A 26,449-nucleotide genomic window follows, 5' to 3' on the forward strand; every position below is an offset into this window, starting at 1 on the left:
GCTTGCTACAAAAGCTATATAGCCGTCCACAGGCCTCACTTATAGTAAACGGGCGTTTGTCTGCTCCCTTCTCACTTGCGAGGGGAACCAGGCAGGGATGCCCGCTGTCACCACTGGCCATACACTTAAGGGAACTGATGGAGGGCATTTCAGTACACTCCGAGAAAGTTAAAATTTCGTTGTACGCGGATGACATGTTTCTATTTGTCAAAACTTCAGAGGCAACCATCCCACTAATAATGGCAGATATAGATAAATTTGGCAGTTTCTCTGGTTTTAAAATAAACGTAGACAAGTCGGAGCTGCTTTGGTTGCACCGGAGTGGTAGCGAGTCAAAACTAGATTCTCAGTTCCAGACAGTCACACGCTCATTTAGATATTTGGGAATTCAAATAGCTGTGAACCCCTCTCAATGGTACGCACTCAACGTTACCCTGGCAATACGGGACACTGAAGAATCTTTGAAAAAATTGCTGCACTTGCCGCTATCTTTAATGGGTCGGGTAAGCATCATAAAAATGGTGGTCTTCCCACGACTGTTGTTCGTGTTACAGGCACTTCCCCTATTGCTTAGTCATAAAGATGTTGCCAAGAAACACTCATCTTATGCAAGTTTGTTATGGCAAAACAAAAAGAAGCGAATAGCAATATACAAACTTTTCAATCCCACACACCAGGGAGGGCTGAAACTGCCTAATGTACGATGGTATAACTGGGCAGCACTTTCTAAAACAGCACTAGACTGGTTGACCGGGCTAGGCAAGTTTACAAACAAAGGATTAGAAGAAGGGATCACCTCCCCAATCGCATTGGCAGCTCTTCCATTTCTTGAGTTAACAAGACTCCCAGACCATGTTAAAAACAGTTTAATCTAGCCTGGAAAAAAATGACAAAAACATGGAGCATGAAACGTTCTGGCACTAAGTTAAAACCAATTAGAGGGAACTTAGAATTTATTCCTGGCATCACGGGGGGGGGGGGGGTGCATACAGGCAATGGGAATGAAAGGGTCTCAGACTAATAGGCCAAATACTTGATAAGCTACACAAGAGCATTCTGACCTTCGACCAGCTTAAAGACAAATACCAGATCCCGCAGCAGAACTACTTTGCGTATCTACAGATTAGGCACTATGTCAACTCACTAATTAGAATGGATGACTCCATCTGGGAAACTTCACACTGGGACACATTGTTTTCATTGGGGAGGCAAGGATACAGTTCTATAACCTTCCAGTATAATCTTCTAATGACAAACAATTCAGATGCAGGGCTGAACAAAATGACACAACAGTAAAGAGGATGTAATTTTGAGCTTTGAAAGAGTTAGAGCCGCCACTATATCAGCAGATCTAAGAGAGACGCAATACAAGCTGTTGCATAGGGCATATATGATCCCCAGACAATGGGCTAAATGGACACACCCGGAGGCCAACATATGTAAGAAATGTTTACATCCAGACCCATCTTATGAACACTTATTTTGGCACTGCCCTAAGTTAGTCAGGTTTTGGAAGCAGATTGAGTATTGGTTGCAGAAGGTGATGAACATTGAGGTCATTTTGGACTGGGAAGGAATTTTACTTTTGATGGGGGGTGAAGACGGTAGCAGACACAGTAAACTAGTTAATAATGTAATATTACTGGCTAGGAAACTTATCTTTAAGATGTGGCTGAGTGACAAAGCACCTACGTTAAAAACTCTCAAGCAGTCACTGACTAAACAATTGTTTGTTGAGCGGGCGGATGTCAAGGGTGAGGTGTCAGTCCACATCCGTCAGTTCTTTAAAAAATGGGAAAGATATATACTCACCCTGGAGATTAACCTACAGAGACACGTAGTAGCTCCATTTATAACAGCCCCATACATACTAGAGGAACAGCTGAGGGGGAAATGGTGTATTATGTAACGAGGGCAGCCTCACATGTTAGACGGCCTAAGCCAGAGAGAATAAGTTATAGTTTAATTTGTTTAAGTTAGGTTAAGAAGAGTTCATAAATAAAATAATGGGAAAATTTTTGGAAGACTTGGAGTTTAGTTAACGCCTATCTCTGTTTAAATCGAGACAGATTACTGCACAGAACCTTAACATTCCTTATTGTACAATGGTGGTAACTGCTTATATGATTGTCAACTTTGAATATGCCACTTGACGAATTCAAAAATTGTAACAGCTGGACTGTGTATGATGTCATTAATTGTATGATGTTTGTTGTAATGCTCCAAGTCTCTTTAATAAAAAACAGTTTTAAAAAAAAAAAACAGCTCCACAAGCAATCAGCATTGACGAGTTTCGCTGCCTGCTTTCTTCTCTCAAGTCCATGGCAGAGGCAATGCTACTATCTGTCACTCTTGAAAGGCCGTGTTCCTGTTCCACGGCATAGATTCCGGTAAGATTGTTTCATTTTACTTTCTTTGAGATTGTATTGTATTACAAATGTTTTCCCGAGAGGCTACCACCTTGCGGAACTAACTATAAATCAGGGTCTCAGTGAGGCTTCTTTTGTATCTTGGAATCAAGGGTTAATATCTCCTGAGGGTTTTTTTTTTTAAATCATGTTTGTTATGTGATTCGACCTGCTTATGTGTAGTGTTACTTTGGCTCATGTCGTTGTGGAACATAGCAGCCTTTGGAAGTCAAGCGGCCTTTCAGTCGGGCGCGCTTTTTCTGGACTGTACGGTTCACCTTGTAGTCGCGTGGTCACATTTTTGACTCTCTATTTCCGCATTCCTGACCTTGTGGTGACATAGAAATTCTGATCTGCTGGTGTCGGGCTTTTAGGAGGTGGTGAGTGCACCAGCCATTGTGGGTGTCAGGTGCCGTTTAAGTTTTTGGTCCAATTTTTTTATTAATATCCTAGCTATGGAGGAGTTTGATATTGTGGAGACGGACGTCTCTGTTTCAGTTTCTACTCCTTGCGCAGAATGCGTGTTGCCCCGAATGATACTAGCTTATCAGTTATGTTCTGAATGCCGTATTAGAGTGCTCAATTCCTCAGGATTGGGGAATCAAGGGAGCGCTGAGCCATCCGCCTCTGGGGACTCTGTCCTCCGAGTGGCAAGTTCCCTTCCACCATCTCTTACTATGCATGCAGGTAACCCAGACTTTGCTTTTTCTTCTCAGGAAGGCAGCTTCTTCCCGCCATGGGTATTGGCACAATGTCACATCTCCATCATTTTGGCACTAGCGCGTATGCAACTTCCAGAAGTTGGTTTTCGATACTGTTCGTGTTCCGTTATCCAGGACTCTTCAGACATGAGGTGGCCTGTTCAGCTCTCTGGGGGAACGACTGTCCCTGAGGCTTCAGGGGGTAAACCTTCGGGGCCGGAGTCGTCTCGCTCCGGTGGGGGTATGCTCTGCTTTTCGGTATAGGCTGACTCGCATTTGTGTTCTTTTGAGGCACGCTTTGGCCTTGTCGGGAGATCCCATCCCTAATGGATCTGAAACTTTTCAGTCTGCTTCTTCGAATAGCTTGCAGAATTAGACATAAGGGGATGAAGTAATCTTCTTATAGTCTTGTTATCGAGTACTCCTTCCAGTTTGAGCTTGGTAGAACAGGATCCCTGTGGGGCCGTTCCTGCGGGTGCGTCTGTTCTTCTTAGGCGATAAACCTGCGGGTTGCCTTATCTTCTATTTTCTTTTGTATTAAAGCTCATGTTGGTTTTATATTTTCTTAGGCAAGTTTGCCTGGAATCGATACTCATGATTGTTTGGCTGTTACTTCTAAGGACGTTTTTTATGGACGTGTTTAGTCCTATGTGTGTCTGCTGTTTCTCCCTCCCTAGGGGGGTTTCTGTACGGCCTTGACAGTGATGGCCCTTTGTTCAGGCTGGTCCTGATTGGGTTCAGATCCTTCTGTCTCAAGGCCTAATTCAGACACGTGGCGCCTGTTCTGCCTGGCTAGTCCGGTTGGGCGCCACGTGCCGCACATATTATTGTGTTACTCTCATTTTCTTTTATACGTTTCAGCTAAGCATCTGAGGACCTGAGGGTCCGTGAGGCATGGGGGATTGCTTCAGTCCTCAATTATCCTCTCAAGCTGGTCAACTGGGACTCGGTGGAGTTCTGCTGCGACTCTCTCGTTGATTGTGATTTTATGTCGGGATGTGGAGTGTTTCCTTTCCCACATGGGTTGTAGGTTGGGAGCACTTAGGACCTCCTTGTCGCCGGTTTTGGCGGGCTTGCCTTCGGCGGCTCTTGGAATTGTCCTTTTTGGATTTTCCTTTTGAGGTTCTCTTCTTCGGATGAGACTTTGGGACTTTGTTCGTTGATCCTTAGTGGTCTTGGCCACCTTATGGGAGGGCCTTGTGGCTTTTCCTACTTTGGGGATTTAGTCGTTCCCTATCAGGGATGATAGGCCGTGTTGTCTCCTTCTCCAAGCTTTGCTTATGGGTTTTCTTTTTTCTTAGGTACGGTCATCTGGTACTTCTAAGGAGATTATGGAGGCTAGCCTTTGTTTTATTCACTCTTCGGGTGACTTGTCCTCAATGTTCTCTCTGGGTGTTGTTTTAACGCCTTTTTGGGCTCTAGGCTCTTAGTGCGACTCTGTCATACTTTAACTCCTTTTGGAGTGTTGGACTCCTGCAAGGGCTTTTCTCTTCCTTTGTGTTGGGATTTCCGAGTGAGTCTTATTCTAGTTCTCCGGATTAGTCAGTTTAGGTTCCCTGTAATGTTCCCTTGAACAGGGCTATAGTTTTGGTTGTCGATCTTCTGGATGTCTGGAAGACTTATGATCCTGTGGCTGGTTCGGTGCGATCCAGTTTTTCCAGGGAACATAGGATAGGACCTTTCGTCAAGACAGTTGAGCTGTTAGCAGCTTAGCCAGGTTTTCTGTGCCTTTTGACTGAGGTGTGCTACACTTTTTGGAGAGTTGCTCAGTGTTCATCTAGGATGTCTAGATGATTTTCATTTGGATTGTTTTTTTCAGCCTATGGCTTCATGTCGTATGAGCTTGTGCGCTGTTCCTTTCCGTTCTCTCCCTTTCGGGGGTAGTTTCTCCTCCTTATGGGGGTGGGGTTTTCCTCCCTCTGGAGATTGGTTGTCCTGTCCGGTGTACAGGTTGTTGGATCAGGTGTTTTATTATCCTCTAGAGGAGAGCGATCCGCTTTCTGGAAGGGATATGTGGTTTAGTGGTTAGCCCCACAGCTCCCGAAGCAGGAGGTTATGGGTTTGAATCCAGGCAAAGCTCCTGCTTTCTGATCTGACGTTTGCTTCTGGTGTCAGCTAGCCTTCCAAAGCGGAAGTTTTTTAAAAAAAAAAAAAGAAAAGAAAAAAAAAGGAGATGATGTCTCCATATTTGAGGCTGTCATGGAGTTCGTGCTGGGTCTCTTTTTTCGTCCGCTTTCTGGGGACTGGTGTTTGGGTTTTTTTTCTGTTCCCCTGTCTTTTCAGACCTGACAGCCAGCTGTAGTGGCCTATGGATTACTTGCTGCCTAGCAGGCTTAAGGTTTGCGGTTTGAACTCTGTTGCAGCCGTTTGCACCTTGTCTGTGTGTTGGCAGACTTTTGCCAAGACTCTATTGTTCGCATTTGGATCCTTGTGGTAAGGTGAGCTTTTTTGAGGTTTCTGTGCTTTCTCCATGTTCAAGAGATGTGAGTAGGACTGGCGTTTTTTTGGTTAAGCCTGTGCTGGGTCCACTGCTTAGTGGATATTTTGCAGTCTGTTGGTTACTGTTTGTAACCTGGCTTGCCTGCAAGTATTTTAATTAGTCATCCTGGTATGACTGTAGCGTGTGGTGTTGACCCAAGGGTTTGCCTTTCTGGGTTTGCTGCACGTATATCGTTTTCTGAAGACTCAATATTTTGAGCTCCTTGAGTCTTGTGGACTCTGTCTTCACTTATCTTTTAGGGTGCGGTTGCACTATCTTAGGAGAAGTTATTCTCTGTGTCGGATTCCCGGTTTTATCTTTGGGGTTTCTGTACATTCTGGGGTCTGGACGTTGCCTCCCCTTGTTGCTCACTACTGGTTTTGGTCTTTGTGAGCTTGGCTTGTTCTTGGTGTTTCCTTTTCTTGAAAACTGTTATACCCCTTTTAGGGTCTTCCGGGAATTCTCGATTGTTCCTCCATATTCTTCCCTTTTGGGAGTTTACATTAGTTGGTCTCCTTCTCTGGTACGGGGTGTGTGGTTGAGGAGCCCGTACTGGGCGCCGGTGTCTCCTGGAGGCATGCTGGCTCAGTTGTGTTTCTCCCTGCGGTCTCTATCAAGGCTGGTTGACTATCTGCGGGTCAGTGTCCTTGAGGCCTCGTCTTTCTTAAATTTTCTTTTTCAAATTTTCTTGGCTTCGGACGAAGCGTTTTTTGTTTTTTTTGTTGGGTAGGGGTTTTCAGGCCTGGTGCCCTCAGAATGGGCCGCCTTTTGTACTCTCCCGTTTGAGCATTCAGTGTCCTCAATAGCTTGGGTATTGTTTCCCAAAAGTAATCAATGCAGCTGTGGACTCTTTCCATTTATGAAGAAAAACTTCAATTATGCTTACCTGATAATTTTCTTTTCTTCAGATGGAAAGAGTCCACAGTTCCCCGCACGTGTTTTTAAGGGGCGTCTGTTATTTTCTTCTGGCACCTTTCACCCTGATATTTCTTCTACTGTTCCTTGTTCCTCTGCAGAATGACTGGGGGATGAGGGAAGTGGGAGGGGTATTTAAGCCTTTGGCTGGGGTGTCTTTGTTTCCTCCTGGTGGCCAGGTTCTGAATTCCCAAAAGTAATAAATGTAGCTGTGGACTCTTTCCATCTGAAGAAAAGAAAATTATCAGGTAAGCATAATTTGTTTTTTAATCTAAAATTGCACTCAAAGGTAAAAATGGTCACCCTTTAAAACCTCAATCGCATATGAGGTATCAGTAGCGCCAAATAAAACATATACAAGTATGCTAAACTTTTTCCAAAGTCAATACAGCACAGACCCTCTGACAAAGAAGGTATTGATATCTACAACCTTTGAAACGTGTAAGGATACTACTAAAGACGCTAATATTTGGGACCCCAACCTGGGTGACACTTTTTTTTATAAAACTTTATTTGCACCTGTGCCGTATAGACTTGGGAAGAAGTTTAGCACACTTGTATATGTTTTATTGAGCGCTACTGATACCTCATATGTGATTGAGGTTTTAAACTGTAAGCATTTTTTACCTTTGAGTGCAATTTAAGATTAAAAATGTCTCTTTAAAGTAAATGTAAATTTTGATGCTAAAGTGCCCAGTTTTTAAAAATTCGATTAAAAACAGGGGCACTTTAATTCATCAAAATTTCCATTTCACTCCTGTTGTGAAAAAATACTTACCTTTTAAACTTGACAGCAGCTTCAGCTTCCTCCACCCGTCGCAAAGCCTCTTCCTGGGTCTAAAATGAGGAATCAGGCTTCCTCCAATCACAGCGTTGAATCAGACACTAATTCCCCCGGGGGAAAAGCCGTGATTGGAAGATGACCTACCCATCATTTCTGACATCAGAAATGGCTTGCGACGACTGGAGGAAGCTGGAACTGCTGTCAAGTTTAAAAGGTATGGTGTTTTTTTCACAACACGAGTGAAATGTAAATTTTAATGAATTAAAGTGCCCCTGTTTTTAATCAAATTTTTAAAAACCGGACACTTTAGCATCAAAATTTACATTTACTTTAATATACAGTGTTGCACTAGTCTTTGTTTTATCTTTCTTATTCCCCTCTGCTGTATATCGTGGGAAGGGAAGTATACCATACCCAGGGAAGACTGAAGCAAGATTACAGAGTGGTGGAAGTGGAGTCTCCTCTTGAAGTGTACGGCACTTACCTCATTGGATTGAGGTTTAAATCTGTAAGTAGAAATCCCGTAAGGGCTTTTTCAACAGTTGTTTTTCTTAATAGTGTTTTTTTCCACATATGGATATGAATTTAATTTATATTTGGAACTCCGAATTTGCATGACTAATTGGACTTCATGTTGTTTATACATTTATATATATTTATATACATTGATGCACTGTTCATTTTTTGATTAATTTTTAATTATCCCATTTGTGTTTGTTCTATTTGCATACCCATTGCAAGCACCTTCTCTACACTTGGTTTATATAAATAAATATAAATATATATATATATATATATATATATATATATATATATATATATATATATATATATATATATATTAGGTTTTTATATGAATTGTAAAGTGTCTGAGTACCTAAAGTATAAACTAGTCTGTCATTATTATATAGCAGGTTGTTTTTTTGTTTTTTTCTTACTTTAATGTGCCTTTAAGAAAATGAATAAAACAAACAATAAGTGCAATTACAAATCTCATTCACAATTAAATAACACACACATTGTAAAAAAACAAACAAACCTTTGGCAGCCTATTATAGCACTTACAAACATTTATTTTAAATATGCATTGTAGCAGTTCATATTAAATACAACTTTAAAGCAATTTTTGGCAGAAAAACCATTCTGGCCAAATCATTGCTATAAGAAAAGCCTAAAATGTGCAATCCACTTAAAAATATGTTATTCTTTTACTTTGTAAATACAGTACAAGTTAAAATAGTAGAAAAGTACTGATTGCCATACATGTTTAAAGGCAAGTTCAATGTAGAAGGCAAATCACCATAGAGGACTATCAAGAAAATCTTCATGTTTTCATTTTTTTGTCTGTTCTCTAAAAGGTTATACCTGCTAAGATACATGTTACAAATGATGACGTTTATTTAGCTCTATTAAACTCTTGTCTTCCATCTTAAATATAATAAATTACAAAGAAATATCGACTGGTAGAGCTATTCCCTTACTGCTACAATGAGGCCCCAATAGCATTTGTAGCACTTAAAAGTTCAAAGTCAACAATAATTCTTAACAACAAATTTTCTTGTCAAATAGAGCAACACTGTCTTTCACTATATAAACTGGCCCAAAAAAACATTTAAATATTTTACTTTTTTTTTATTAGGCTAATGATGTGTTGTAAATTAATTTCATACTGCTTTTTTCACTATGTAGTGATAAACAGCTATTTTCTTGGGAAAAATGCAGCCAGTCGCTGCTTTTTAATTGGAAGAATATGTATTTCTTGTGAACTGACTTTCTTTAACTTTACACTTCTGTTTTTAATGGGCTTTCGTAGTGCTTCAGCATTTTCCCTATTCTCACCCTGACTCTTCACATCATAGCACTGTACAGAAGAGTCCTGTGGCATGTCCCTTTTAAAAGAAAAGTTTTTTGTGGAAACTCCTTTTATTTTACCACAGAAGATAGCAGGCACTGCATCCTTGACTGATACAATGACTTTTGCTGTCTGGGAGCTATTCACTATTTCAATATTGTTGTCAGTTTTTGGATCATGGGAGGCTCTGTTTTGTTCAGCACCCCACTTTTGTTGGACCAGAAGTTCTGTGGAGTTGTTGCATATAATTCTACTGTCTTGCTTTTGCGTCATCTCGTGATGTAGATGAGGATTTAAGGGGGTCACAACAGAAGCATTCTTGCCATTGGAATTCCCTATGGGCTCAGTCAAAGACCCACAAGAAAATGTTGTGCTGATTTGAGTACTCAAATTTCCACATCTCTTAGATAATGGTACAGACAAATCTAGAACACCATCTTCCTGAAAAACTTGAGTACTTGCTTCACTATTAACTTGCGGCTCATTTTTCAATGAGAGGTCCAGTGCCTCATTTTCATTACTCATTTTAATCACTGTGTGGCGATTAAATTGTAAAAACTCTTGTTTGGTTGTAAGTTCAAAAGGCTTGACTTCCTCTTTCTCCAAAGGGGTCTGGGTAGCTTTGCAGCTCTTTGGAATTTCTGTAGATTTTGGAAAGTCTGCTGTCCCTTTACACTCTGTGGGGGGCATTGGGATTGGAATTGGTATTGGTATAGGCACTGGAACAGGCAGTGGCACTATTACAGGGTATGGTACCAGCAGGGTAGCTGGAGGAACAAGTGGTGACAAAGGTGAGTTAAAGGCTTGAGGTGGAACAGAGTGAAGATTAGGAGATGCATAATCTGGAGAAACATGACAGGGAGATGGTGCTCCCAAACTGTTTGGTGAAGGAAACAAATCCTGTAACACAGCTGTGAAGCCTGGTGTTTGAAACACTGGTGGCAACACAGCCTCCTGTACTGGGCTAGAAGTCTTCTCATCTAAAATTTGTGGCTGAGCCACAGATGCAGCTGGTCCTGAAAAAAGTGGATTCTGGATGGGGGTAGTAGAACATGGTGGGGCTTGGGACAAAACAAGTGGAGAATTCAAGTGCTGAAATACATGTTGCTCCAAAAGTAAAGGCAGTGGGACGGGACCTTGTGTGGTTATGACGTAGGGCGTGCTACTGTTTGTGTTCATTTGTGGTGATGTGCCACTAGCTACCTGCCAATGGATTGGCAAAACCACTGGATTTTCTCCCAGACAAATTGGCTGAAGCACGGTTGCAGCCACCTTCAATGCTACTCCGCTTTGTGAATCCGAAGGTGGGCTAAGAACAGATGGTGCTGGACCAGGTATCAGAGGTGATAAGGCTTTTTTCATAAGGCCTGAAGGATTAATATTCCACGCTTCGGCTGTAATCAGCTGTGCAACCCCATTTTCAAGCTTATTGTTCTGGATAGTAGAGGGAGGATTGTTCAAGTCTATTTGTAGTTCTGGAGTGTCTTTATATAGCTCCTCCATTTTTCTGCTGTTGGTACACAACTTTGTTCAGATTATCGTGCTTACATTTCCTTAAAGTAAACCTTAGAGCCAGCCTTGCAGGGAATGTCACTCACATGCATGTTCATGGCCTGAAAAGCAGAAAAATTTTGTTAGAGACTTGAATGCATATAACTACTCTATCAGGGGTGGCAAATCTATTGTACAATTGCCCAAGGTGGCACTCGTAACAAATTTGCTAGCTCTCCACCTGTGGGCTACCACCACACTGCTTGGTTTTAATAAAAAAAAATGTTTAGGAATTCATGATATGTGTTAATTCTAATTATTGATGCACATTATGGATTAAAAAGAAATAATGTTCATTTAAATAAAAAAAATATCGACAAATTTGGGCACACACAGTCATAAAGGTTTGCCACCCCCTGTATTTAACAACAAAAAAAGTTTGTGCTTTGAACATTTAATATTTATAGCGTAACTAATACAGTGTTCTTTTCATATTTTAAACTAATCTTGTGCTATTAGGAATCCAAATGAAAGGGCTTTTTTTACACAAGTCATATTCACGCATTGATTATTTTTCGATTTCTTCAATTTTAATAGATTTTGTCAAAAAATGAAATTAAGGAAATTACTATTTCAGAACATTCACCAATAACAATAGAATTCTCAATTGAGAAAGTGGTAAAAGATGCAGGGTTTAAGATTCCTAAAATATCTGACTAATAAAAATAAATGTATTCAATTTCTGAAAAACAAATGGGAAGAATATTATTGTTTTAATAAAAATGATCTAAAAAACCCCCCATAAATTATGCTTACCTGATAATTTAATTTCCATTGTGGGGAGGAGAGTCCACTGCTTCATATCACTTGTGGGAAATAAGAACCTGGCCACCAGGAGGAGGCAAAGACACCCCAGCCAAAGGCTTAAATACCTCTCCCACTTCCCTCCTCCCCCAGTCATTCTGCCAAGGGAACAAGGAACCGTAGGAGAAATATCGGTATAAATGGTGCCAGAAGAACAAAATAAATTTGGGTCCGCCCTCCGGAGAACGGGCGGGTGCAATGGACTCTCCTCCCCGCAATGGAAATGAAATTATCAGGTAAGCATAATTTATGTTTTCCATCTAAAGGGGAGGAGAGCCCACTGCTTCATTCATCACTTGTGGGAACAAATACCCAAGCTCTAGAGGACACTGAATGAAGAAAACAGGAGGGTCAAGGAGGCAGACCCTATACTGAGGGCACCACAGCCTGCAAAACCTTTCTCCCAAAAGCTTCCGCCGAAGCAAAAACATCAAATTTGTAAAATTTTGCAAAAGTATGTAAGGATGACCAGGTTGCCGCCTTACAAATCTGCTCCATAGAAGCCTCATTCTTAAAGGCCCACGAAGAGGCCACAGCTCTAGTCGAGTGAGCCGTAATCCTCTGATAGAGAATTTGCAGAGGCCCCCTGCGCCTTCTAGAATACACAACAAATAAGAACGACGCCTGTCTAAACTCCTTCGTGGCTTGAAGATAAAACTTCAAGGCCCAAACCACATCCAGATTATGAAGTAACCTGTCCTTCGAAGACAAGGGGTTAGGACACAAGGAAGGAACCACTATTTCCTGGTTAATGTTACAGCTCGACACTACCTTGGAAAGAAATCCCAAACCTGTTCGCAGAACGGCCTTGTCAGCATGAAAAACCAAGTAAGGAGGCTCAAATTGTAAGGCCGTCAACTCAGAGACTCTGCGTGCTGATGCAATAGCCAATAACAATAGGACCTTACATGAGAGAATCTTAATGTCCAGGGCATGCATAGGCTCAAACGAAGCCCTCTGCAAGACCTTAAGCTCCAGGGAGGAGCCGGATTTCTGAAAACCGGTCTAATCCTAACCAGAGCCTGAACAAAGGACTGAATGTCAGGAAGCTCCTCAAGCTTCTTATGCAACAGTACAGATAAAGTCGAGATCTGTCCCCTTAAGGAACTGGCGGCAAGAACCTTATCCACACCATCCTGGAGAAAGGCCAAAATACTGGATACCTTGACCTTATGCCATGGGTATCCTCGTTTCTCACACCAGGACAAGTAGGTTCTCCACACCTTGTGGTAGATGCGTCTAGTGACCGGCTTCCTAACTTGGACGAGAATGTCGGTCACTCTCTCCGAAAAACCTCTTTTGGTTAAGACTAGGCTTCAATGTCCACGCAGTCAGCCTCAGAGAATCGAGACTTTGATGTAGAATAGAACCTTGAACTAGCAGGTCCCTGCGACAAGGTAACTTCCATGGCAGATATGACGACATCGCCACTAGATCCGCAAACCGCGGCCACAACGGAGCAATCAGAATAGCTGAAGCTTGCTCCTGTTTGATGCGGGCCACTACTCGAGGTAGAAGAGGCAACAAAGGAAATATGTAGATAAGGTTGAAGTCCCAAGGTACTGCCAAGGAATCTATCAGTTCCGCCTGGGGGTCCCTGGATCTCAACCCGTATCAGGGTAGTTTGCAATTGAGTCTGGACACCATGAGATCTATTTCCGGCATCCCCCATCTGCTGCAGATCTCCGCAAACATCTCGGGGTAGAGAGACCATTCCCCTGGATGAAACATCTGTCTGCTCAGAAAATTGCTGAGAGTGAACAATTGTGAGTTTCTGCCCATTCCAGAATCCGAGATACTTCCCTCATTGCTAGGGAGCTTCTCGTCGCCCCCCCTCCCGGTGGTTTATGTAAGCCACCGAGGTGATGTTGTCCGATTGGAATCTGATGAAATGGGATGACCCCAGAGGGGACCAAGCCTTCAGAGCGTTGAATATTGCTCGAAGCTCCAGAATATTTATAGGTAGACTCGATTCCTCTTGAGTCCATCTGACTTGTGCCTTTCTGGCACCCCAAACGACTCGCATCCGTAGTTACAATTTCCCAGGATGGTCGCAGGAATGAAATCCCCTGGGACAACTGTCCTGGTCAGGTCCACCAAGACAGGGACTCCCTCACCGGTCTGTCCAAGGATATCTGTTGGGACAAATTTGAGTGATCGCCATTCCATTGTCTCAACATGCACAGCTGCAGAGGTCTGAGATGGAACCTGGTGAATGGAATGACATCTATGCTGGATACCATGAGCCTGATTACATCCATACACCTGGCCACAGATGTCCTGGAGCATGTCTGCAGGGCTAGACAGTTGGACGCAATCTTGCAACGTCTCTAGTCTGTCATAAATATCTTCATTACAGAATAATCTAGTATCGTACCCAGGAACTCCACCCTGTTGCTGGGGACCAATTAACTCTTTTCTTTGTTTATCTTCCACCCGTGGGATCGAAGTAGGAAGAGGAGCTCTCTCAAATGATTCTCTGCCACACTGTAGAATGGAGCCTGGACCAGGATATCGTCCAGATACGGAGCCACTGCAATCCCTCTGGCTCTCACTACTGCGAGTAGAGCTCCCAGAACCTTTGTAAAGTTTCTTGGGGCCTTCGTCAGACCAAATGGAAGAGCCACAAACTGGAAGTGCTGGTCCAGGAAGGTGAACCTTAGAAATTTGAAGTGATCCTTCTGTATTGGAACATGAAGGTAAGCATCCTTCAGGTCTATAGTCATCATAAATTACCCCTCCTGAACCAGAGGCAAAATTGACCTGATCGTCTCCATCTTGAATGATGGTACTGACAAAAACTTGTTTAGGGTCTTGAGGTCCAGAATTGGATGAAACATGCCCTCACTCTTTGGGACCACGAAAATGTTTGAATAATACCCCAGACCTTTTTCTGCCGGAGGAACTGGGACGATTACCCCGAGAGATGAGAGATCCCTCACACATCCCAGGAAGGCATCCCTTTTTTTCTGGTGTTGAAGAGATGTTTGATAGGAGGAACCTGCCTCTGGGCAGACACAATTTGAAACCTATACTGTACCCCTGGGCGACGACCTCCAGGACCCCAAGAGTCTGTAACATCTCCCCTCCAGGCCTCCACAAAAAGAGATAGTCTGCACCCTACCTGGTCCAAGAACGGGTCAGGGGCCACCCCTTCATGCCGACTTTGACTCAGCGGGCTTCTTGTTCTGCTTGGACTTATACCAAGAGTTTGCTGGCTTCCAAGATCCCTTAGAATGCTCAGATTTTGCGGAAGGTTGCTGGCGCTGAGACTTGTCTGCACGAAAGGGATGAAAAGTAGATCCCTTCGGTTTGGCCTTCTTATCCTGAGGTAAGAAGGTGCCCTTGCCACCTGTGACTGTAGATATGATAGAATCCAGGCCCGGGCCAAACAAAACCTTTCCCTTGAATGGTAGAGAAAACAAACAAGACTTAGATGTCATGTCAGCAGACCACAATTTTAGCCATCGAGCCCTGCAAGCTAAAACAGAAAACTCTGACGTCTTAGCATTCAGGCGAATAATCTGCATGTTGGCATCACAAATGAGTGAATGTGCTACCCTTAAGGCTTTGATTTGATCCAAAATCTCCTCATGGGGAGTCTCCACCTCGACCATTGAAGATAGTGCGTCACACCAGTAGGTAGCCACACCAGTCACCGCAGCGACAGCCACTGCCAGTTGTAAAAGGAACCCTGTCAGTTGGAACATCTTCCGCAACATGGACTCCATTTTTTTATCCATGGGTTCCTTAAATGAGCAGCTATCCTCAAGTGAAATGGTCGTTCTCTTAGCAAGCGTGGAGATAGCACCATCCACCTTAGGGACAGTTCCCCTCAGTTCAAGCTGCGCATCCGGAATGGGGAAAAGCTTCTTAAAAGAAGATGAAGGAGAAAAGGGCGAACCTAGTTTCTCCCATTCATTTTTACATTTTGATAGGAACCGTGAAGGCCTGGGGCACTACCCTGTCCTCATAAACCCTATCTAGTTTAGGGATCGAAGGTTCCTCCGGTAGTTTCGGTTCCGGAACCTCCAGCGTAGAAAGCACTTCCTTCAGCAGAAAACGCAAATGCTCCATCTTGAATTTAAAATCTGGTTCCTCTGCGGACGGAGGCCTAGAAGTAGCCGATTCTGACTCAGAAGTGACATCCTCTGACAAGTCGGAATTGTCCTCCGCAGATAATCTGTCCGAGATATTCAGCAGAGTCGAAGACCCCTGAGACGAATAGCGTCTGCAATTGATTGCATTTATGGCCGCAGAAACCGCCGTCTGCAATTGATCGACGAAGTCTGGAGGCCAAAGGGCCCCTCCCGCAGGAGGGTTAGAAGTGCCCTTGGGAACTGCTTGTGGAATCAGAGATGCTTGTAGGGAACGTATCTCGCGGGACGGAAAACCCTCAGAGGTGGACGGCTCAGTTGTACTAAATACTTTATTCTTTTTAGAAGTAGTAATATTGTCATAACATGTGGAACAGAGCTGTAACGGCGGTTCCACCAGAACCTCCTCACAGTATACACAGTAGTTTTAGATAAGGAAGGAGTATCCTCCAACATATCAGAGTCCTCCATAGCTTGCGCCTTTATTACGGACTTTGATTATAGATTAAATAACACCTTTATATCCAAAATGGCCGGGGGAATTACTCACCACCTCCTATGACCCGGACTACTAGAAACAGCTTTCGTCTCCACCGGACACAGGTTGAGAAAGAGGAAATTACTGAGGCCATACCCGGTCACCTGGAATGCCATACAGGACCGCCCCTGCACTGAGCAGTGAGCAAGAGACGCACCAAAAAGCCCGCCTCAATCTCGCTCTAACCGTTTCACATTGACAGAGCCTCATCTCGCACAAGTGCAGCAAAAGACACAATAAACATTATTATGTATATTAAAATCCCCCCCCTGTTCCATAACCCCCTTCCGAGGGTATTACCCTAGATTCTATACAGATAAAGAGTCACACTGTGACCCTGTCTTCATGAGTTATCATATGTATATATAATGAAACGATCTTACCAGAATCAACGCCGTGGAACAGGAACACGGCCCTTCAAGAGTGACAGGTTAGTAGCTCCTGACATGGACTTGAGAGAATAAAAGCAGGCAGCAAAACTCAACAACGCTGATTGCTTAAGGAGCTGTTAACATGAGTCAGGATGGTTTCGGAGAACTCTCCCTGCATCTCTGGACTCTAACTTTCACCCATGCTCTCACTGAGAGGCTGACAGGACTACTTAAAACTCCAGTCCCATTGCGAAGAGTACTACCCTCCATAAGAGACTACTCCAAATATTCTGATACTTCTCTGCCAACCTTCTGTGACGAAAGGCAAAGAATGACTGGGGAATGAGGGAAGTGGGGGAGGTATTTAAACCTTTGGCTGGAGTGTCTTTGCCTCCTCCTGGTGGCCAGGTTCTTATTTTCCACAAGGGATGAATGAAGCAGTGGACTCTCCTCCTCTTTAGATGGAAAATAGAAATATTCTAGGAAGCCTTTAACTCTGTGGTTAGAGGTGAGGTGTTAACATATCTTTTTAGTCTTAAAAAAAATGAAACAAAGGAGGCGACCAGCTTGCTAATCAATTAACTAACGCATATAATAAATATCTAATTGAAAGAAATTCATATAATTGGAATAAATATTTCTATTGGAACAGTCTCAGATTCAGAAATAGATTTGGAAAATATCTTGCTAACTTGGTTAAAGCACAGAAATACAATATATAGCTGCTATTAAAGTTAAGGGAAGGATGATCACCTCTACAAAAAAAAAAAAAAATCACCCGAGAATTTTTGTCATATTATCAAAAGGTTTACTCTAGTCCAAATATTGATGATGTACGGAAATTTTTTTGGGGGATAGAGTAGATGTCAAGTCAAGAACAATTAAAAGTACTTGAAGTATTAATTACAAACGAAGAAGTAGAATCTGCTATTAAAGACTGTGGGACCTGATAGTTTACCTTATGAACTTTAAAATTATTTTATTTCCTTTTTTCTTTATCTAATGCAAGCTATTCCACTTCCGTTATATAAATCTGATTTATATTTAATTAACAAATGTTTAGTTAACTTGTTTTGGCGAAGACGAAAGCCTAGATTAAGTCTTAAAAAACTTCAATTAGCTAGAGAACAAAAAAGAATGAATCTAACAGATTTTGAAATATATAATAAAGCAGCTCTGGCAAAATATGTGTGTGACTAAGTGACTAAAAGTAATTATTACACAAATTTAGAAATATAGTTTATCCTTTTACGCTTTCTGCACTAATTCATATTCAAGTGAAAAATCTACCTTTATTATGCAAGAAAATCAATAAGTGATTTTTTTTGGATAGAAAATAGTGTATATGTGCGCTAGAAGAAAGCTATAGGGGGATATTTATCAAAGGTATGGCGGACCATTGTTGAAGATTTTGTTACATACGAGCTCAAAAATAGTTATCCTTTGTTGAAGATTTTGTTTCATGCAAGCACAAAAAACACATTTTTAAATTATTTTCTATTTTATTATTTTCTATTTTATATCAGCAAAAATTTGCAAACACACTTTGCACACATTTTTGTAAACATTTTGCAAATATTTTCATTTCACTTATGATCATTTGATATACATCAAATATTTGAAATTACAATTAACCCTATAGCTTTCTTCTAGCGCACATATACACTATTTTCTATCCAAAAAATCAGCAAGGGTTTCAACTAGCGCTACACTAAAACACCTGTATTTTTCTGAAGAAAATCAATAAGCCAGCTTATTAGTGAAAATACTGAAATATTACAATTACTTCCCTTGTATCTCAAGATTCTGCCATCCCTGGTTACTCCACCGTCTGCACAGAATTGTGTTTTAGATGGCGGGGCAGTTTTTCACAAGGAGCTTCCCAAACCTCTTTCTCCCACCTCAGTCTCAGCAGAAAACCTGAGAAGAAAAGGCCATCAATAGTGCACTATGGCTTAGCAAACAGCCTGCACTAAAAGTAACAAAATCACAGGGTTACTTGAAGAAATTGAAGATTGTATTCAAAAAACAAGTGAAGCATTGATGACAGTGATTTCCAGCTTTAGATAAAAAGCTGAAAGTATGAATAAAAAAGCTCAGCCGGTTTCAACAGACACAGCTGTCTTTTTCAATAGTCGTTAAAACCACTATGTTTTTTGAATAAAATCTTTAATTTCTTCAAGTAACCCTTGTGAGTATGTTTGTTTTAGTGCAGGCTGTTTGCTACGCTATATTGCACTATTGTGGGCCTTTTCTTCTGAGGTTTTCTGCTGAGACCTGAGGTGTGAGAAAGAGATTTGGCAAACTCCTTATGAAAGACTGTGCCGCCATCTAAAAAACAATTATGCAAGAAAATGTCTGTTATAAAAGAACTCATAAAGCATGGCAAGAATTGTGTAAATTAGGTGACTCAAATTTACATATATCAGACTGCTTTCATAGGAAAGTAGTCTGGTATACTAAAATTTTAAATTTATAGCTGGATTTTAAACAAAACCATTAAAAAAAATGGGCGAGATTGGGGCTTGAAAAGTTTTTCCCAGCCTATGAATAGGGAAGGTAACTTTTTAAAACTTATTATCAAATTAAGAGAATTCATGATCCCTATCAAACATTTGTTTGCTTACTATTAAATAAGAAACTATACTATGGTTCTAATAGAACGATTTGGATACAATTGGAGCTCTGAATTGGGAGAAAAATTATATTAAAATTATGGAAATCCCGGATAGGACCATTGTTGACGAATCTGACTTCTGAACTTCGTAACCGATTTATAATAGAGCAGGTTGATGCTCTCTTTCATATAGAGGGTCGAATAAGGAGCTTTTAAAAGCAAATTATATATCCCTTCTTTAATACTACAATAATGCTGGAATATAGAGCTAGAGGTCAATGGACATTTATGGATGAGTAAAGGAAAGGGGAGAAGAATATTTGTGTTTATATATATATATATATATATATATATACTGTGTGTGTGTGTGTGTGTGTGTATATATATATATATATATATATATATATATAGTAGGCAGCATTATAGAATAGGATCCAGTGTCAATCCACCAGCATCCAAAACAGTAACAGCCAGCACAAGAGATTATAAATATCACCATTTAATTGTTAAGAAAACATAACGTTTCGGCCCCTCTGGGAGGCCTTGGTCACATGAAGCAAGTCACACAAGACAGGCATAACACATATCACAAGAGTGCCTTAAATACCCCCACTTACTATTCTGATACGTTACACAAACTGCCAAAAATTGTAGTGAAAACAGCATAGTGTAATTGTGAAACACCGAATCGTCATAACTAGCTGCTCGTAGGCATGGCGACCGTATTGTGACCAACACATATGCGCATGCGTGGTGACATCATCAAAGGTGCCGTCTGTTGTCATGGAAACAAAGGGCGATGCAACCAATACTGGTTAGCCTACAGCGCCATCAAACCAATAGACTACGGGCAACCCGCCCTCAATTACACTAGTATTACCATGACAACCACACAATAATAACTAAAGAAAAAGATAAAGATCATTTTCGGCTACACCACCAAAAATACCTGTTGCCATAAAAAGATCACAATCATCTCAGTTGGTAAAGAGCAATAAACAGCTGCAAACTATTCTAACCAAGCGTATGGTTAGTCAAAATATTTGCAAAATTATGTTGCCATGGCAACAGGCACAACAGCCTTGTGGAGAGCGTATAAACATATCAGATCCTACAAAATATTAAAAGAATAATAAAACATGTCATAGCAAGAATAATAAAACATGTCATAGCAATATACATAAGTATAGACGAAAACGTATAAACCATCAGTATTAAACTAACAAATAGCTACAAATCACATGACGAAAACGTCAAAGGGTAGGTATTGTTATTACGTCTACATCATGTACCCTCGCTCATTGCTAAGGATGGAGTCACGTTGGATTCATCGTTTGGATACCATTACTCCGAAAGGCCTGAATGTGATGATCAATTACAGCTGCTTTTACAAATGACTGTGAGCTTCCTCTCATCTATGTTGTGGGCTTCTACCATCTCCTTGGAGCACGCTGTTTTTAGCTTTATGCTAGTTTATTTAGGTCAATGAGCGAGGGTACATGATGTAGCCAAAATAACAATACCCACCCTTTGACGCTTTCATCATGTGATTTGTAGCTATTTGTTAGTTTAATACTGACGGTTTATACGTTTTCATCTATACTTATGTATCTTGCTATGACATGTTTTATTATTCTTTTAATATTTTGTAGGATCTGATACATTGATACACTCTCCGCAAGGTTGTTGTGCCTGTTGCCATGGCAACATCGTTTTGCAAATATTTTGACTAACCATCCGCTTGGTTAGAATAGTTTGCAGCAGTTTGTTGCTATCTACCAACTGAGATGATTGTGATCTTTTTATGGCAACAGGTATTTTTGGTGGTGTAGCCGAAAATGATCTTTATCTTTTTCTTTAGTTTTTATGTGTGGTTGCAATGGTAATACTTACTAGTTTAATTGAGGGGGGGTTGCCCGTAGTCTATTCTTTTGATGGCGCTGTAGGCTAACCAGTATTGGTTGCATCGCCCTGTGTTTCCATGACAACCGACGGCACCTTTGATGATGTCACCACGCATGCGATTGTGTGTTGGTCACAATACGGTCGCCATGCCTACGAGCAGCTGGTTATGACGACTTGGTGTTTCACAATTACACTCAGCTGTTTTCACTACAATTTTTGGCGGTTTGTGTAACGCATCAGAATAGTAAGTGGGGGTATTTAAGGCACTCTTTTTGTGATATGTGTTATGCCTGTCTTGTGTGACTTGCTTCATGTGACCAAGGCCTCCCAGAGGGGCCAAAATGTTATGTTTTCTTAACAAATGGTGATATTTATAATCTCTTGTGCTGGCTGTTACTGTTTTGGATGCTGGGGGATTGACACCGGATCCTATCCTATAACGCTGCCTACTATTTGGATTTACATTGGCCGTGCACAGAGTGGTTGTGATTGCTGGTGAGTGCTGATCTTTTTGTACATTTGTGTGTGTATATATATATATATATATATATATATACACACACACACACACACAGACAGTGCCCTCCACTAATATTGGCACCCTTGGTAAATATGAGCAAAGAAGACTGTGAAAAATTGTCTTTATTGTTCAACCTTTTGATCTTTTGTTTTGAAAAAATACTCTTATGGATATCAAACAATTGCAAACACAACACAGGTTTATCCAAAAAAAATTTTGTTAAATATATGTGTGGCACAATTATTGGCGCCCCTATGAATTCATATGAGAAAAATATATTTGAAGTGTATTCCCATCAATATTTTTTTTTTTTTAGTACACTTGGGTGAACAGGATATTGTTCAACCAGGACTTCCTGTTTCACAGGGGAATAAATATGAGGTAACACATAGGCCAAATTCCTGTAGTCATTCATCACAATGTGTATGACCAAGAAATATAGCAGTGATGTGCGGCAAAAGGTTGTTGAGATGCCCAAAATGGGAAGTGGGTATAAGAAAATAGCAAAAGGATTGAAAATGAACATTTCCATCATCATGGCAATAATTAAGAAGTTCCAGTCAACTGGAAATTTTATGATTCAACCTGGAAGAGGATGTGTGTCTATATTGTCTCAACGCACTATGAAGAGGATTTTCGAGTGGCCAAAATATCTCCCAAGGATCACAGCTGGTAAATTGCAGAAGTTACTTGCGTCTTAGGGTCAGAAAATCTCCAAAACTACAATCCGACATCACCTACATCACATCAACTTATTTAGGATGGTTTCAAGAGAAAAGCTTCTACTCTTATCCAAAAACAAACTCAAGAAATTTCAGTTTGCCAGACACTAATGGAGCTTCAAATGGGATTGGGTTCTATGGTCAGATGAAACCAATATAAAGCTTTTTGGCAATAAACAAAAGAGGTGGGTTTGGCGCACACAGAGAGGTAGCCATATGGAAAAGTACCTCATGCCCACGGTTAAATATGGTGGTGGCTCTTTAATGTTTTGGGGCTGTGTTTCTGCAAGAGGACCTGGACATTTTGTTAGGATACAGGGTATCATGGATCTATCAAATTTCAACAGATATTAAAGGGACATTGAACTCAAATTTTTTCTTTTGTGATTCAGATAGAGCATGCAATTTTAAGAAACTTTCTAATTTACTCCTATTATCAATTTTTCTTCGTTCTCTTGCTATCTTTATTTGAAAAAGGCATCTAAGCTTTTTTTTACGTTCAGAACTCTGGACAGCACTTTTTTATTGGTGGATGAATTTATCCACTAATCAGCAAGGACAACCCAGATTGTTCACCAAAAATGGGCTGGCATCTAAACTTACATTCTTGCATTTCAAATAAAGATACCAAGAGAATGAAGAAAATTTGATAATAGGAGTAAATTAGAAAGTTGCTTAAAATTCCATGCTCTATCTGAATCACGAAAGAAAAATTTGGGGTTCAGTGTCCCTTTAAATGAACACCTGACTGTGTCTGCCAGAAAGCTTAAAATGGTCCATTGTTGGATCTTCCATCAGGACAATGATCCAAAACATACATCATATTCAACACAAAATGGTTTTTTATTGAAAACAAAATCAATGTTCTGCCATGGCAATCCCAGTCCACTGACTTGAACTCCATAGAAAACCTGTGGGGTGAACTGAAGAGGAGAGTCCACCTGAGTCGACCTTGGAATTTGAAGGATCTGGAGAGATTCTGTATGGAGGAATGGTCTCAGATCCCTTGCCATGTATTCTCCAACCTCATCAAGCATTATAAGAGAAGACTCAGCATTGTTATCTTGGTAAAGGGAGGTAGCACAAAGTATTGACTAAAAGGCTGTTAATAATTGCGCCACACATTTATTTAACAAGTATTTTTTATTTATTTTTTGGATAAACCTGTGTTGTGTTTGCAATTGTTTGATATCCATGAGAACAGAGTATTTTTTGTGTATTTTTTTAACTAAAGTTCAAACGGTTAAACAATAAAGACAATTTTTTACAGCCTTTTGTGCTTATATTTACCAAGGGTGCCAATATTAGTGGAGGGCACTGTATATGTATTTATAAATATGACATATATACTTTATAATAATGTTTTGCTTAATGGAGCTTAATGTGGAATAAGGAATTATTAAAAAAAATTATGTATTTTATATCACCTTATAGGTGAAATTAAGATCTCGTTGCCTTAGATTAATTCATCGATTTACTATAATTTAATCCAAAATTATGAATATATAATGTAATTTATTAGTTACAAAATTCTGTTTATAAGGATACATTTTTGCTAAAATGTTCATTAATGGTTTAGATGAAAATTAAGTATTGTCATTTAAAAAAATAGAGGAGGAATTTATTATCTGGAATAATTACTAAACATTAATGGAATAATTTGTTTATGTAGTCTTGTAAAGTTTGCTTAAATAGGGTTATTTGTCATATCTATTCTGTTATGTTATATTATTGTAGGTAAAAACTCAATAAAAATATCAGTGAAAATGTATACTATATGCACAATTTCCAATTAGTTTAAACTTTTACAGCTTTTTCTTTTTATTTATATTAATAAATCAAACACACGAACTGCTGATTATTTTTATATACATTATAGACAATTTTTCCTATAATGCCCTTTAAATACAATCAGACATTCTACAATCATGTATATCATAAAGTACACCATAAGTATCAACTATATTTTTATACAGATCATTGGATATGTCATATATAGAACACGAATTTGAATTCCGTCATAGAAAGCATTGCACAAAAGTGTTTAAAGGAACATTTGGTGGTTTCCTCTGTAATAGCCTCTCTACTCTCAGATATAGGTTCTAAGGTATAATCCTCTGCTGATCTAAGGAACACTAAAAGCTACTTTCCAACTTTATATGATTATCGTATCCAGTAGTTAAAGGGACATTTGGTGTTTGCTCCAGGTTCCATATTCAGCCCAAAGCTATCAGCGCCATCTTATCGTTTAAATTAATATTTTTTGTTTATGAAAACTGTCTAGGAAGGAGACAGTATAACAAGATAGGCATATTTGGGTTATTGTCTAGCGCTACACACACTATATTTTATACATAAGATTTCTACGTTGACATGCGCTTCTCAGCATTTTGAGGCCTGATTCCTCTCAGAGTACAGCGAATGTCAGAGGGATGTGAAGGGAGTATCACCTATTGAATGCAATGGTTTTCCTCACGGAAGATCTATTTCATAGGTTCTCTGTTATCGGTCATAGAGATTCATCTCCTACCTCCCTTTTCAGATCGACGATATACTCTCATATACCATTACCTCTACTGATAACCGTTCCAGTACTGGTTTGGCTATCTGCTATATGTGGATGGGTGTCTTAAGTATGTTTTTATTACTTAAGACACCTCAGCTATGGTTTGGCACTTTATGCATTTATATAAAGTTCTAAATATATGTATTGTACTTATATTTGCTATGAGTTAGGTTCATGTATTTCCTTTTTGCAGACTGTCAGTTTCATATTTGGGGAAAAATATTAAGAAATATTTTTCTTACCTGGGGTTTAAAATTGACTTAATTTTTCTTTACAAATTGCGGGCAGGATTAGGCCCGCGGGTGCGCCAAATGCTAGACTTTATAGCGTCATTCTTGGCGCTAGAATTTTTGGCACGAAAGTACATCCGTTGACGCAAGTTCGTAATTTCCGGCGTCAAATTCATCATGTGTTAGACTCAGAAAATCCAAGTCTTGATAAAGGTCTGCCAAAGACCGAAACGTGTCGACTTACTGGTGAGCATATTTTCATATACCTTAGAGTATTTTTGACTGTTACTTTATATTTGCTATTCTTGTTTTTTTCACAGGTTCTCACCCTATTTTTGCACTATTTTTTGTTCATTTTTTCACACACTGATGGTATTGTTTTATTTTTATTTTTAATCACTATCACAAGCCATTTGGAATAAACTTTTTGGATCATCCACTGGACAATTGTTTATATATTTTTTGATTTTTTCTTGGATTTTCTGAGTCTAACACATGATGAATTATTAGGAGTCACATTTTTCAGTATTGGATACCCCTTTATTTTCCCTAATTGGAACGTATTGTTTTATTATTCTTTAAGACACTCTTTTGCACCATTGTTGCCATTGGTTAACTTTATATTTTGTATTGGACACTTTTCACTACACCCACCCTTGAATTTTGGATCATTTTTATTTTTATATTTTATATTTTGAATTTTTATATTTTGGATTAATAATATTTGCACTGTTAGTATATGAACCATTTGTTTTACTTGCATTGTAACATCGATTAACACCTATTCCCACCATTGTATTTATATTGTTTTTATACTGCATTTATATCATATAGATAGGTTTCACATGGATCCATGAGAATTTTAGACTATCTTCTTTTAAATTGTTTTAGATAGAATTACTAATGTCTATTTTATATGTATATTTTTAATATGTTTGATTAAAATATCATTTTAACTATAACACTGTGGCCTCCACCTATCTAGCTCAAAGCGCTCTCTTACACACCCCATCCAAACATTGCTTTAATTGATAGTCCACTAGGGGACTTTAGTAAGCGAGCTTTAGGGGAAGTGCCAGCGCTCAGTTCACTATCCATTTTTTGATGTCGGTTCTACCAAAGCTAAGTGCATTTGTTGTAAACTTGTGGAGATTATATCTCCGAATGTCATTTGTAATAGTTGTCTTGATAAACTTTTACATGCAGATAATGTGTCCATCAGTTGCAGTTCCTTCAACTTCTAATGTACATGATATAACTATGAATTTTAAAGAATTTGTTACTGATTCTATTCAGAAGGCTCTGTCTGCTTTTCCGCCTTCTAATAAACGTAAAAGGTCTTTTAAAATGTCTCATAAGGTTGATGAAATTTTAAATGACCGACAACAT

General features: G+C 39.9%; 2 protein-coding genes across 3 annotated transcripts in view; one reads left to right on the top strand and one right to left on the bottom strand.

Annotated features, from left to right (window-relative positions):
• The window catches only part of SCML2 (Scm polycomb group protein like 2), a 787,256-nt gene that overhangs the window by 744,543 nt on the left and 16,264 nt on the right, over positions 1-26,449 (top strand). The window lies entirely within an intron of this gene.
• Positions 8,340-26,449, bottom strand: part of RAI2 (retinoic acid induced 2) — a 138,295-nt gene continuing 120,185 nt past the window's right edge. For both annotated transcript variants that reach the window (XM_053707391.1, XM_053707392.1), the window contains exon 2: positions 8,340-10,752. In XM_053707391.1, the coding sequence (XP_053563366.1) occupies positions 8,987-10,642 (1,656 nt within the window). In that variant the 5' untranslated portion in view covers positions 10,643-10,752 and the 3' untranslated portion in view covers positions 8,340-8,986. The remainder of the gene's footprint in view (positions 10,753-26,449) is intronic.

This window comes from Bombina bombina, chromosome 3 (genome assembly GCF_027579735.1).
Source record: "Bombina bombina isolate aBomBom1 chromosome 3, aBomBom1.pri, whole genome shotgun sequence".
In the NCBI taxonomy this organism is placed as follows: domain Eukaryota; kingdom Metazoa; phylum Chordata; class Amphibia; order Anura; family Bombinatoridae; genus Bombina; species Bombina bombina.